General features: G+C 40.7%; 1 protein-coding gene across 2 annotated transcripts in view; it reads right to left on the bottom strand.

Annotated features, from left to right (window-relative positions):
• The window catches only part of SEC24D (SEC24 homolog D, COPII coat complex component), a 95,482-nt gene that overhangs the window by 74,268 nt on the left and 7,039 nt on the right, over positions 1-14,175 (bottom strand). For both annotated transcript variants that reach the window (XM_045514986.2, XM_045514985.2), the window contains exons 3-6: positions 11,193-11,322; positions 6,473-6,621; positions 4,977-5,252; positions 4,568-4,695 (exon numbers count right to left, since the gene is read on the bottom strand). In XM_045514986.2, the coding sequence (XP_045370942.2) occupies positions 4,568-4,695; positions 4,977-5,252; positions 6,473-6,621; positions 11,193-11,322 (683 nt within the window). The remainder of the gene's footprint in view (positions 1-4,567; positions 4,696-4,976; positions 5,253-6,472; positions 6,622-11,192; positions 11,323-14,175) is intronic.

Genomic DNA, 14,175 nt, shown 5'->3' with positions numbered 1-14,175 from the left:
ACACAGGAGAGAAGCGATGTGATGGTTAATTTTATGTGTCAACTTGGCTAGGCCGTGGTACCCAGTTTCAAATGCCACTCTAGATCTTGCTTTGAAGGTGTTTTTTAAAATGATCAACATTTTGCTGGAGAGGGTGTGGAGAAGAGGAAAATCTGCTACACTGTTGGTAGGAATGTAATTTGGTGTGATCACTATGGAGAAAAGTATGGTGATTCCTTAAAAAACTAAAAATAGACTTACCATATGACCCAGCAATCCCACCCTAAGCATATATCCAGAGAAAATTCTAATTCAAAAAGATATATTCACCCCAATATTCACAGTAGCACTATTTACAACAGCCAAGACATGGAAGCAACCTAAATGTCCATCAACAGATGAATGGATAAAGAAGATGTGGCATATATACAATGGAATACTATTCAGCTATAAAAAAGAATGAAATACGCCATGTGCTGCAACGTGGATGGACCTAGATAGACATCATCACACTAAATGAAGTAAATCAGGCAGAGAAAAACAAAAACAGCGTATGATATCATTTATATGTGGAATCTAAAAAAAATGACACAGATGAACCTATTCATGAAACAGAAACAGGCTCACAGACATAGAAAACAAACTTACGGTTACCAAAGGGGAAAAGGAGGGAAAGGGATAAATTGAAAGTTTGGGATCAGCAGATACAAACTACTATGTACAGAATAAACAACAAGGTCCTACTGTATAGCACAGGGAACTCTATTCAATACCTTGTAATAGCCTATAATGAAAAAGAATATATATATGTACAACTGAATCACTATGCTGTAATCAGAAACTAACACAACACAACTAACACAACTTTGTAAATCAGCTATATTTCAATTTTGAAGAAAAATGTGATTAACATTTAATCAGTAGGCTTTGAGTGAAGCAGAGAACCCTCCATAATGTGGGTGGGCCTCATCCAATCTGTTGAAGGTCTTAAAAGACTGAGTTCCCGGAGGAAGAGGGAATTCTGCCTCCAGATGCCTTCAGACTGGAGCTGCAGCATCAGCTCTTCCCCATGTCTCCAGCATGCTGGTCAGCCCAGTAGATTCTGGACTTGCCAGTCTCCAAAAACTGAGTAAACCAATTCTTTAAAATAAATTTCTTTCCATACATGGACACATATCTCACTGGTTTTGTTTTTGGGGTTCTTTTTTTTTTTTTTTTTGAGAACTCTAACTGATACAGGGGATGTTTTCTGGAGGGCTGTTCTTGACAGGCCATAAGGGATGTGATCTAGGGCATAAGTGGAGATGATGGCATAGTTAGGAGTACGGACAAGCTTACCCCCAGTAACAGGAGGAAGGGGAAGAAATGGGCACAGATACAATCTCCTTCCATGGAGCATGCAGAGGTTCTCTTTGGATTGCTTCTATTTTCTCGGTGGAATAAGAAGCAAGGTTATCATTAAAGAGTCAGAATAGGGGAAGGTAGTGTTAGGGTTTTCAAGAGAGAAGAAATGATAGTCATCCAGGAAAATGGGAGGGTCAGTTGAGTTGGGTGATAGTCTCTGAACTTGCTATACATTAGAGTTAACAGAGGAACTGTGAAAAATCCCAGTGCCCAGGCCAATTAAATCAGAATTTGGGAGGCTGGGAGCAAAGCATCAGTCATTTTAAATGCTCCAGCCCAGTTATTCTTTTGTGCAGCCAGGTTTCATAAACACACAACTAAAGGCTCACTTCAGTTTAACGGCTGTGAATTGAAAAAGACCAGAAAGTACGGTGGGCATCTTTCTCAAGTTGCCTCAGCATCTGTGATGGAATAGGTGGAGAGATGGTTTAACAACAAATGGGAATTTTTTAGGTGAATTCAGTGGAAGGAGGGGGCAAAGGAGTTGAGGGTAGAAGATGCAAGGGACAGATTTATAATCATGGATCACTAATCTAAGCAGCATGAGAGAAGTGAGAAGATAAGGTGACATGAGTCAAGAAAGGGGGGTAGGTGGTAAATCCTGAGGGGTGGATTATTATTGGAGTTTTGAGTCCTAAAGAGAATGAGCTGAAAAGACAGGAGGCAGGATGGTTGGAGGAGTGGATGCTTTCACCTGAGACTTGGAAGGTGCACAGTGATTGCTAATGACAGGACCTATGGTAAGACCCTGGGTAACTGAAGTAGGGTAGATGAAAAGCACATTGGAAGAAAAGAAGACCGAGAAGTGAGAGGCCAGGGAAATGGAAAGCTCTACAGATGGATAGAAAAATTGCCAATAATTGTAACAGAAACAGTACTGGAGAGATTAACAATGAACCAGGAGCAAAAAACTTCAGAGAACTAAGTGGCAGTGGCAAACAGTCTGCAGATGTTATACATACGCAGAGAAACAAGAAGACAAAACGTAAATCATGTAAATACATGAGACTTCTCCAACTGGAATAATCAAATAATAAATATTAAACTAGAAAAGTAATGGCTGGTAATATGATCATCAAAAGGGCACTAAGAGTGACTAAAATTTAATTTCTAACACAGCATCAGACACTTTATCACAAATCTTCAAGCTTATACTCAAATAAATATAGAATAAGTGGGAGATTACAAAAATAGCCAAAATCCTCCACCTGTCCCTGTACTGGTGCTCTTTTTAAGGACTTCGCAGCTCACCCCATCAAGAGGCAGGGTCTATTTTTCTACCTCTTGACTCTGAGGTGGTCTTGTGACTTGCTTTGGCTAAGAGAATGTCGCAGATGAGGAAATGTGTCAGTTCCAAGCCAAGGCCCCCAAAGGCCTTATGTATTCCTACCTTCCCTCTTGGATCTCTGGCACTGCCAAGGGAACAAACCCAGGATGTCCTGCTCAGTGACAGGACTCAGTCATCCCCAGCGAACAGATGGGTACCAAATACCAGATGCATGAATGACACCATTTATAGTGGGCTGAATGGTAACCCCTAAAAGATATGTCTGTATCCTAATCCCTGAAACCTGTGACTGTCACTTCATATGGCAAAAGAATTGATTAAATTAAGGATCGCAAGAGAAGGGGCTTATCCTAGATTATCACGGTGGGCCCTTAGTGAAATCAAATGAAATATTATGTAGAGGAACACGGAGTTTTGAGATGGATACTCAAAGGAAAAGATACAGAGAAGAGGAGGAGGTGATATGACAACAGAGTCAGAGATTGAAGTCATGGGGCCACAAGCCAAGGAATGCCTGAAGCCACCAAACACTGGGAGACATAAGGGATGGATTCTCCCAGAGAGCCTTTGGAGGGAGGACAGCCCTGCCAACATGTTGATTTCAGACCTGTGGCCTCCAGAACTGGAAGAAAATGAATTTCTGTCTTTTTAAGCCACCCAGTTTGTGGTACCTGGTTACAGCAACTACAGAAAACTCTTACACCATCTTAGACCATTCAGGCTCCAGCCAGGCCTCTAGCTGACCCCAGAAGCACAGAGCAAGCCCAGCCAAAATCAGCTGAGCCTGGCCCAGATTAGCAGAACTGCCCGGAGGACCTACTGACTCATGTGCATTGATAAACAGTGATTGTAAGCTACTGAGTTTGGTCGTGGCTTGTTACACGCAAAAGTTAAATAATAAGGTAGCTCTTCGTGCTCTTTAGTCTCTTTCTAAATTTTTCGACTCATGTTTATAGAACCACATCAGAAATGAAAGTTTCCTGTAGACAATTTAATTCCAAAGGACTTCACATCCCTGCTCAATGCCATAAGACTTGCAGTTTCTCCTGAGGGAAGAGTTTTCATCCTTGCCCCACTGACATCGGGCTCTGTTAAACGACTTGCTCTGGCCAAGGGAGTGAGTTGTTGTGACACGTGCCACATCTGATTGAAAGCTTTAAGAGCTATTACACCTTTTGGCCAGTTTTCCTCCTTTTTTCCCTCTGTTATGAGAATACATGTCCCCAGCAGGGGTGCTTTCACCTTGGATTCTAGAGTGATCAGGGCACATGGAGCAGAACTTAAAACCAAACTGCACCTACTGCAGCCCACATGTAACCTACGGGATAAGTAAATCTTTGTGGTTACAAGCAAAGTTGGGGATCATCTGTTATGCAGACTAACCTAATAAAAGATGACTGATACAGTAACTCAAGAGTAATCCTTCAAAGAAAATCACTTGGGTGCAGAATTAAATTACAGCTCTAATTTTATTTAAAACAATTTTTTTAACATGTAAAATACTTTGTACTTTCTTTCCTATGGGGATCCTAAAAAGGGTCCTTTAGTTATTTAAAATAGCATTTCTATATAGAATATACTCTTACTGATTATTCATTAAATATCAATAAATACTGACAATATGTGTGAATATAAACATCAATAGATACTGCAAAGCTTATATGATACCAAAAAATCTACACAGGCTGTCTCTCTCATGGAGCCGCTGGTATGCCATATCCCACCCTCCCCACCCCCATACATACCCAGAAGGAAGCAAGCCTTATCTATGTGATGGGTATTGTGCTTTGACAATAAAGGACAGGATAAATGCTCACAAACTGAAGAGTGTCTGAGAACAATGAATGAAGAATGGTCCTTTGTGAGGGAGACTGTGGGAGTAAGAAGAGCACTTACTGGGCTGGGGACCACGGCAGGCTCCAGCTTCTTCTGGGGCTGCGGTGGACCTGCCATCTGTGCAGGACCTCCAGGGAAGCCTCCTGGGTAGGAGAGCGGCGCACCTCCCATCTGGGGGCCAGAGTTGGCTGCTCGGAAAGAATTTTACAAAGAAATGACTATAACCCCAAATCCCAGATGTTGCACTCACTGACATTATTATGCTGTTCAGTCAAGCATGTTGCATTTTTCATCTTAAATAAGGCAAGGAGTTAAGTGTGAATACCTACGGTTCCCCTTTTTTTGCATTTGCTGCACTTGCCACACTATTCAAAAATAGCAAGTGACAGTGGTCTAGTAACATAGGAACAAAGCTGATTTCCAATTAAGGTAACACAAAAGGCATTCTTCTGAGCTCGGCCCATCTTACCTGGCTGCGGAGGATATCCAGGGCCCAGGGTCTGTCCTGGAAGAGCCGGGGGCTGGTATTGGGCATTCAGAGGAGCAGGCCCAGGGAGCCCGTCTTGTCTGGGTGCCGACGGAGGCAAAGGTGAGACACCAGGGCCATTGAGTGCAGTGGGTGGTGGTGGGAGAACCTGAGATCCAGGCTGCACAATGGACGGCTGCAGAGGTCGGGGAGGACCCTGGAATGACGGTGCTGATGGAGGGCCAGGGGGACCTTGGCCAGAGGGAGCCATGCCCGAACCTAGGCAAAAAAAGAAAGCCAGCCCACCTGAATGCCACATTTCTCAGCTCTTTAACTTCTACCAAGTAGACAACAGGGACACTTGTTTTCCTTAATAAAGCAAGAAGGCACCTTCACAAATCACTCTTTTTTTCCCCTACAAGATGAAATTATCGTTTAGAAAGTGACACAAATGCTATTTGAGGTATTTTACACAAGTGGAGAATTTAAAAAATGTAAAAGCAACATTTATAATTATAGTGAGAAAATTAGTAAGATAAATTTTAATTCAGTTGCATTCACTTCACATGATACATGGCATTAATTAAGGAACTGTATCTGCTACAAAATATAGAAAATCATACAGAAGAAAAACTTTTTTTTGCATAACAAGCATTATTCATTCAGGTCATTTATACATTCAGTAAGTTATCTGCAGCCTGTGCGGATTTGATCAAAAGGATTTTGGAACTAGGTAGACATAACCAAGGAGAAGGGATGGGCCACTAACACTCTATCCAATCATACTGCAAATCGTTGTAAAACCAGATTACCTGTTCCTTTCTCTGATTATGTGAAATTGAGCTGTTGCTTTGGACACTTATCCATTTTGAAATTAGAAAAAAGAAATACTCTAAGGAGTTTTTATGGATACTTTTAAGAAACTAATTTTAAGTAACGGAAACATCCTTCATCAAGATAAATGGCTGACTACGTTGTTATTACAGGGGCGATTTCTATGACTCCTTAAATATAAAGCATTTTTATTGATGTAAATCTCAGTACTGTTTACTCTCCTATTACTCTCTCTTTTGCCTCATGACATGTGAGCTTCCATTCTCCCCAAGATCTAAATACAGAATTAAAATGCTCTGTGAAACAATGAGGATTATATTTTTGACTTGGGGGCTTCATAATAAACACAGCGTTAAAACTATCCTCATACTTCTTAAAGTAATTTCACTGTTGGACTGTTTATTTGTGAAGTCAGTATTTTCTGTTTTTTATTGGTCTAAGGTATTCTGAGGGTCCTGCAGTTATCCTGAAATATATGGCAGCATGATTTGGAAAAAAATAATGCTTGCCATACAGAATACATATGATTTAGATGAAAATGTCCAAAAACCTGCTTCAGTATGGTATGCCAGAGGTACGTCTATTTTGAAACTGAAGAAAGCCTTTCTCACTAAAAATATTCATGAGACAAGGCAGTCAGTGAGCACCGATAATGAAACTGTTACCATAGCTGTTGATGTGCATAGTGCTGAGCTGACTGCCCAGCTGGGCGACGGATGAAGTGGACACCGGACTTGGATAAGACGACTGTGTAGACGGCGAGTGTGGTGCATAGGAGGGGGCTGCACTGCTGACAGGTGGAGGGCCAGGAAATCTGAGAGAGAAAAAGGGCGTTGATAGCATACGGTCTCACATGCAAATGACATACAACAAATGTCAATAACTTGTAAAATTAAATCAGCGAATCTAGGCGGCACTAGGAAAATGACTGATAGTATACGCTATATCTTTAAATAACCTCAATGTGAGCTCAGAATGAATCATGTAGCATCATCCCATATATATGCTCATGTGCTAAACATGTCAAGATACCTAGCTGCTGCCCCCCCTCACCCCACCCCCAAAATTTCAGATGTAAACTCAGAACAAGCTTTGGAAATCATCTTGGGAAGCTGAGCCCATCACAGTTTTATCTATATGAGGGCTCACGGTCAACAGGACAGAAATCAAGAAAACGAAAATGCTTTGTGGTTGTATCTTTGTGATCACTTAGAAGGGATTTCAAGAACTTTCTTAAAGACATGTTTTTGTAAAGCCACTGCTTCATAAGAAGAAATCATTTCTTTTTTTCAAGAAATGATGTTTCTTGTCCTTTTCTTAAAACTTATTCATGGGAGATAGACATCTGAAACACCTCACACAGGCAGACCCTGCATACTCCATAAGAATATACTAGGGGATGCAGTGTGAGGTATGGTTAGGGTTTGGGTTAGCCAGCAGTTAATAGGGGGAAGGGGCAGTGTTATTCAATCGTTTGGGGAAAAAATTCCTCAAAACATGTTCAGAGATATTTCACAAATGTCAATAATATTTTTAAAACCGAAAATCTGTGAATCATTTTTTACAGAGATAGTACAGGTAGAGTAAAATATGTTTCAAATAGAACTTATGACAAGCATCCTCAAGGATTTAACTTAACAAAAGGTTAAAGATTTAAAATATAGAATGAGACCATGTACAACAATTAGTTATTACTTTCTGACCCATAAGTACTGACTTATCATTCATTGCTTGATATACATCCTAGGAGTTAGGTGTCAGAAATTCACAACTTTTTTTCTGATCAATCTAAGTCTTAAACAGATTTGGACTTTAAAAGCAATATTATCAACTTAAAAATAAAAATAAAATAGTATTAAAAGAGTAAATTTTGTTAAATAATTTTTAATAAAAAAATTTTAAACTGACATATATAAGGAAAAAGAAATTAACAGAACATATTAAACATACAAAGTGATTTAATATTTTTCACTTTCATTACTTTGCTAAATTAGTTTATCCAAGGCCACCCAACATGTAGGTGTCAGAGCTCAGGTGAGAATCCAGGTCCCCTGACCCCTAGCCTGAAGACCCAGTGTGTGAGCACAGGCAAGCCATGTAATTCCTGGAGCTCTTAGCTTTCAGTCATAAAAATGAACACAGGGAATGGAGCCATCCTTTCCCTATTGTAAACATAATGTGGTTAGAATTTAAAATCATATAGATTTAAATAGCTCTCATTGATTACTTCATTTAACGTGTTTCTGGGCTGAGAAACATTCGAATATATCTTTTAATTTACCATTTCATTGAGTGTCAGAAGAAGGAAGTTTCAAAAATAGTCAATAATGACAACCAGAGAATTAATAGAACATGAAAATTTAGCCTTAAATTTAACCCTAAACCTCTAGAGAATTGACTCAGTTGTCTGTAGCCTGCTCAACCTCAAACACTTTACATTTTCAAGTTTGCAACGAACTACTCAAGAAGTGAGATGGATGATGAAGTTTATTAGAATGTGGAGATGAGGTGCCAATTTCTTCAAGATTTGATTGATACAAAATCTAGACTTTAAATTCTCGGCCCATAGAATAGAAAAAACAAAAACTCTGCCAAATTATATCATTGCTTCCCACACACACAAAAAAAGAGAAGCAGTTATGTATTTCTCTTATTTTTCTTGCTTCCTCCTTTTCCATTGCAGCCAATATAGATTCACCCCATAATAGCTTCAGTTTGGGAAGATGAGCCTCCTTCCCACCCTCGCTTCTCCCAGTTTGCCACGTCTTAGTCAAAACAGAACAATTACAATTGACTAACTGGCTCTTCTCCTCATAATTAAAAAATGGAGTTGTCGGTTATTGATTTCATTTCATAGATTAAATCCTTCCAGCAGTAACCCTTTGTAGATAACTTCAGTACCACTTACAAGTTTACCACATTTATTCTGCCTCAGCCAAGATCAAAAAGACAAATGACTCGGTATGCCTTTTTAAATTTTATGAAACATTACCTCTGAAATCGCAAATATTTAAAAACAAAAATTATCCATTTTAAAATTGAAATCAACATGAAGACTCTGAATTGATCTTGTTTTATTCGGCAGTTTAGATAATGGTAAAATTTTAAGAGATTTCTACCCTGGGTCCTCTAAGTACAAGGACTCCATGATGTGCTGTGACCACCTTAGAAAGGTCGTATGTGGTCTCTGCTCTCTGACAACCTGTCATCACTGGTGTGATTCACCTGCACAGTCACTGCACCCTTTGGCCTGGCACCGAACTGTATACACAGACACAGGTCTCATGAGGGCAGGCAGCAGGGTCACCATGAAGGCTTGGCCTGAATACTAGCCTTTACCATTTTTTAACCCCATTCGCAACCTTTGATCCACAGTTCCAATTAAAGCAAATGAATAGTGAAGGAAGTGGAGGAGATGGGGCAAAATCTGTCAGTGCTTCCCTGGGAATCACAATGAAAGCAAATTCCTAAATTGAGCTGTCATGGGTGCTAACACTGAGCTAGTACGAAGGGCAAGCTACAGACAGTAGACTTTCCATATCCAGTGGAAATGGTGTTCCACTCAACACACATTGAGTCTCTCATGGACGCTGTGCACTGTGCAAGGTTCCTTGTATGCATTAATGATCAAATCCTCACAACCCCACCATTATTGTTATAATTGTGATGAGGGAACCAAGGTGCACAGAGGCAGAGTAACTCGTCCAGCCAGGAACTGACTGAGCCAAGAGTATCAACAAGACCCAACCCTAGAGTTTCTACCTGGCACCGTGTGGATGCTGTGCTGAGCTCCCAACCACACAGCTAAGATCTGTCTGATGGCAAAGTCTCAGCTTTACTTACACCTAAACAATCTAATTCATGCAAAACAAATGGAAACAGCCAAAAAGATGAATCTAATCTAGGCTCACACCAGTGAACCAAATCTTTTCTAACTTCAAAGCAGGTGTTCGATTTTTGCATTTCCTCAAAAAAAAAAAAAAATCTGACCTGCTTGGCAATTCACAACAATGTACTTCTCCAGATCATCTCCCTATCCTCTGGACTGAGAATTCTACCTCCTCATTTTACCAGTGAGGACACTGAGGTTGAGAGGCCCAGGAATGTCACCAACATTACTCTGTGAGCTAACAGCTTGAACCAGGGGTGGCAGCATCTTGGCTCACTCTTTCTGCTCTCCCCTCAAGCCCCACCACCATGCTCCTGAGACTAGGGCCCGGGGAGGCAGGTCCCAAGTACGGCTTTTTGACCTTGTGCTCCCTGTTCAAACCACAGTCCCATGTAAACCAAACTACTCGGGCTCACTCATCCACCGCTCCCTGCATTAACCTTCACTCTGCATCTCAGAGCTACCATTTCAATGGCAAATGTTATCACAACAAACAAGAGCCAGGAAACATCAATCTCACAAATGCCCTGTAAGAGAATGAACTTGATGATAAGAGACATTCCAGAGGGAGTTTTCCCAATATGAGGGACTGTAGGCTCCTTGAAAGGGTAACTTAATGGCCTCACCATCAGCAGGGTCCAGAGTCCTTCAGAGGGGTTACTCCCCCCAACCCCCATCCACCCCAACTGTGCAGCCGGACAACCTGGGAAACAAAGTCTCTGGGTAATCCTTGGAGAAATTCCAGTGTAAACACTTGTCTACAGCTTGGCACTGGATTCTCAGCAGCAGCGCCTCGCAGGACAAACAATAACCAGCTTTCCAGCAGGGCAGGTGTGATGCGGGCTCCCTTTCCAGGGGACGGTCCTGAGGGGTTGCAGGGCTCCCAGCATCTCCCACATCTCATCCCTTGGCTTCTCCAGGCCTGTCTCCAACTTTTCCCTTCTTTAACGCATAAACACAAACAAAAGATTTCTTTCCTGTGTTGTTTTTACTATCAGCTTCCTTTCAAGAGTCCCTCACTGGCATCCACATCAAATCCACAGTCTTTACCACTAGCCCTAATCTGATTAAATTTTTTAAAAGATATTTATCACACCTACTGGCACTGAGCTCCATCCTACAAAGGATTCAACAGACCAGGTGTTTTAAAATTTCATTGGGGAACACAAGCCATAGGCATTGAAGGAATTGGAGATTAACACAAACGCTACAATAAGATGACTACATGTAACCCAAAACTAAAATGTGTGGTATTGACACAAGTAAATTTTCATATTTTTTAAAATATGTACTAGTATTGGATTTTTTCCCTCCTAACTTTTTTAAATGCTTGGTTTCCTAGGGCAGTTTTCCAGTAGATGCTTTCGAGGGTGTGGGTAGTATCAAGAGGTCAAATTTTCAATAAATAAACGTGCAAGTTTAGAAGGACATGTGAGGTAATTTTACTAAAATTACCTCACATGTAAAATAAAAATGAGAGTTGGCATCTGTCTCACCTTTGAGGAGGATGACCTTGGGCATGAGCTCCATTCTGGCCAAACTGATGAGGTCCCGGAGGTGGATGGCCCTGAGACAACATCCCCCCGGGGGCAGCAGCCCCCATAGGCCCTGCTGGCTTCATCACACCTGCAAGGGACGGGCATGAGTTTAGAAGAGTATGAAAGTGTGAAGAGACAGAGGATGCAAAGATATTAGGTTAAAAATACAAATTAGAATGAGGAAGAGAGGAAGAAACAGGCTGGAACAAGTTCTTCTCACTTGCTTTAATCATCACAGACTTCCCAATGCCAGGCTCTGGCATCATTATCTGACCATCACAGTGATGGGAAAGAGGAAAATAAAGAAATCATTTTAACATTAAACATAAACTAAAACAGAAGAAATAAAACTTTGCATTTGGTAGAGGTAACTTGATGGGACACACTATCACACTAACAGTACTAGAATACACAATGAAAAGTGCCAGTTGGATATCAGAATATAAATCTGGGGAAGAAAACAGGATGAGTCATCATAGAGCATCCTAACTCTAACCATGGGGGAAAAAAAAAACCTCTGAAAATGCATTTGAGTTACAGCATGATGAAAGCAAACGGAGAGTAGCATCTGTTTCTCCAACAAATCCAGAGCACAGCTTCAGAGTTAGTAATTGTTCCAGGATTCCAAAGAGTTGGGTGATAAACAACTCAAGTCATCACACTCACTCATGCAAATACGGGATCACATACGATTAAGAGATGCTCCTGGCAGAGACCGTGTTTTAATTTATAAGTAGTTCTTCTCCAATTGAGATCTTTAAAGTTTTTCTTTAGAACTATTCTCAGACATTTTTCTCTTTTCTTCCAGACGAATTGTGGCATGGGGGGAAATTACTGAGCTTGGGTTAGAGCGGTTCAATGCCCCATCTGGCCACTCACCAGTGGATGCATGGTGCTGGACAAGAAGTTTATCTTTGGGGATCTCAGTTTCCCCTCACTACATAAGGAAAGGCTTAGACTAGACTACTTGCAACAGCCCTTTCAGCCTTTTCGAAGGAAAAAAAGACAAGAAAAGAAAAAGTACATTTCTTCTACTTGCTCTTTTCTGTTTCCATCCTGCTTGTCTTTGCTCCAGGCCATTCAATTTACTTTTGACTCTACCCTCCTCTCTGATGCCATCATCAGTGACCTCCTGGCTGCCCTCTGTGCACGCCTCTATTTGACCTCATGACAGTATTTCACACTCAACATCTCTTTTCTCCTTTTATCTTCCTCAAGAAAGTTTGTTCCCTTGGACAGCAAGGGAAGTGACTGGACGACCTTGCAGTCGCCCAGGAAGAGTTTCTTATATTGTCGTCATAATACTCTGGAGAGCATGCTTTCAGATGCTTGGGTAATCTAGGATGAAATATAACCAGTGAAGAGGCAGCATTCATGAATAATATTATTGAAACTTTCACAAAGGTTTCTTAACACAGGATTCCTCAAGCTTAAGAAAAATGTCGTAACGACTTTACAGTCGCGCTTCTTTTAGCCATTTTCCATATACCAAGAACAAAAACAACAAATATGATTCTTATTTTTATATAGAGTTTAAACCCCAAACCCAGCTAAGTTAGAAAAACATGAGACTTGCAGTCACAAAGACTGGAGTTTGAATTCCTCCCCTACCATTTAACACCTGTGACCCTGACAAGATACTCTGATCTTTTGAAACCTAGACTTTTAACACTGTTCCATGGTAATAATTTCCCCTGCCTCTGAGGACTGTTCTTTTTTTTTTTTTTAAACATCTTTATTGTGGTCTAATTCCTATACAGTAAACTACACATATTTCAGATGTATGATTTGATGAATTTTGATAGATGTATACACCTATGAAACCACCCTCACAATCAAGATAGATATCTGAGGACTGTTTTGAGAATTAGATGAGGCAATGGTACAAGAGCATCCAGAACAATGCCTGACAGATAAACTTAATGGTCAAAAAACTTTAGTTCCCTCTTCCCTGGCCATATCCCTTGCTCTCCTTTTTTTCAAGGAATTATATTCTCACAAGACTTATACACCACAATGATAGGCACGCTTGTATCTTCATTTTTAAAGCATTATTTTGGACGATAGTCGAAAAACTACAACACTAGTGCTAAAGCAGTAAATACATGCACTACAAGAAACCAAAGATATTCTCATTTTTTAAATAAGAAGGTAAAGAGCAATTTCATCAGCAACCCTCATATATACATCCAGAGAATCAAAAAGCAGTTTTCGGAGTTACTCATGTCCTGGTATTTTCATGTGTATGTGAGACGCACGTTTTAAAAAACTTGTTTCTAAAACAAAACTCAATTCTTATATTCTTATATACTCAAGCAGAACTGTCACACACCAATCTTAGTAAAGGTTCTCTCCCTTTTATTTTTGGAAATCAACTCTATAGCAGTGATTCAAACCCATTCTTGTTCAACATACATCCACTGTGCCTTTGAGGCACGAAGAGCTTTTGTAGAAGAGACAACTGTGTAATCAAACATTACAGCGCCCTGGGCTGAGCGTTGTAATAGGCAGGACTACCTAATGCTTCCTGGGGAATCAAGAAAAGTTCAGAGAGGAAGGGCTGCTTGAGCTGAATCTTGGAGGACAGGCATGAGTTGCATTAGTAGAGAGACAGGACAGGGAATTCCAGGCAGAAGCTTGACAAAGACCTGAGAGAATATGGAGTGATGGGGGACTGCAAAGGGTTCAGCGTCAACGGATGGTGGGGAAAGTGGCCAGAGCAGAGGCTGCCCAGGTTGGTTGGGATCAGACTGAAAAGTCCTGGGTGCCTTTTGGACTCCACTCTCATGGCAAAGGGAAGTCAGTATCATTGTTATCTGCAAAGTCATAGTTTCCGCCTGGCCACATAACTGGCATTTTCAAAAGTGATCAGAGATAAAGAGAAATCAGGCTTTTTATAGAGCAGTGTGAGAATCTTAATAGGAAAGGAAAGCCATATCAT

This window comes from Camelus bactrianus, chromosome 2 (assembly GCF_048773025.1).
Source record: "Camelus bactrianus isolate YW-2024 breed Bactrian camel chromosome 2, ASM4877302v1, whole genome shotgun sequence".
Classification (NCBI taxonomy): domain Eukaryota; kingdom Metazoa; phylum Chordata; class Mammalia; order Artiodactyla; family Camelidae; genus Camelus; species Camelus bactrianus.
The sequence above is the reverse complement of the archived record's forward strand: the minus strand, read 5'-3'. Positions and strand labels throughout refer to the sequence as shown.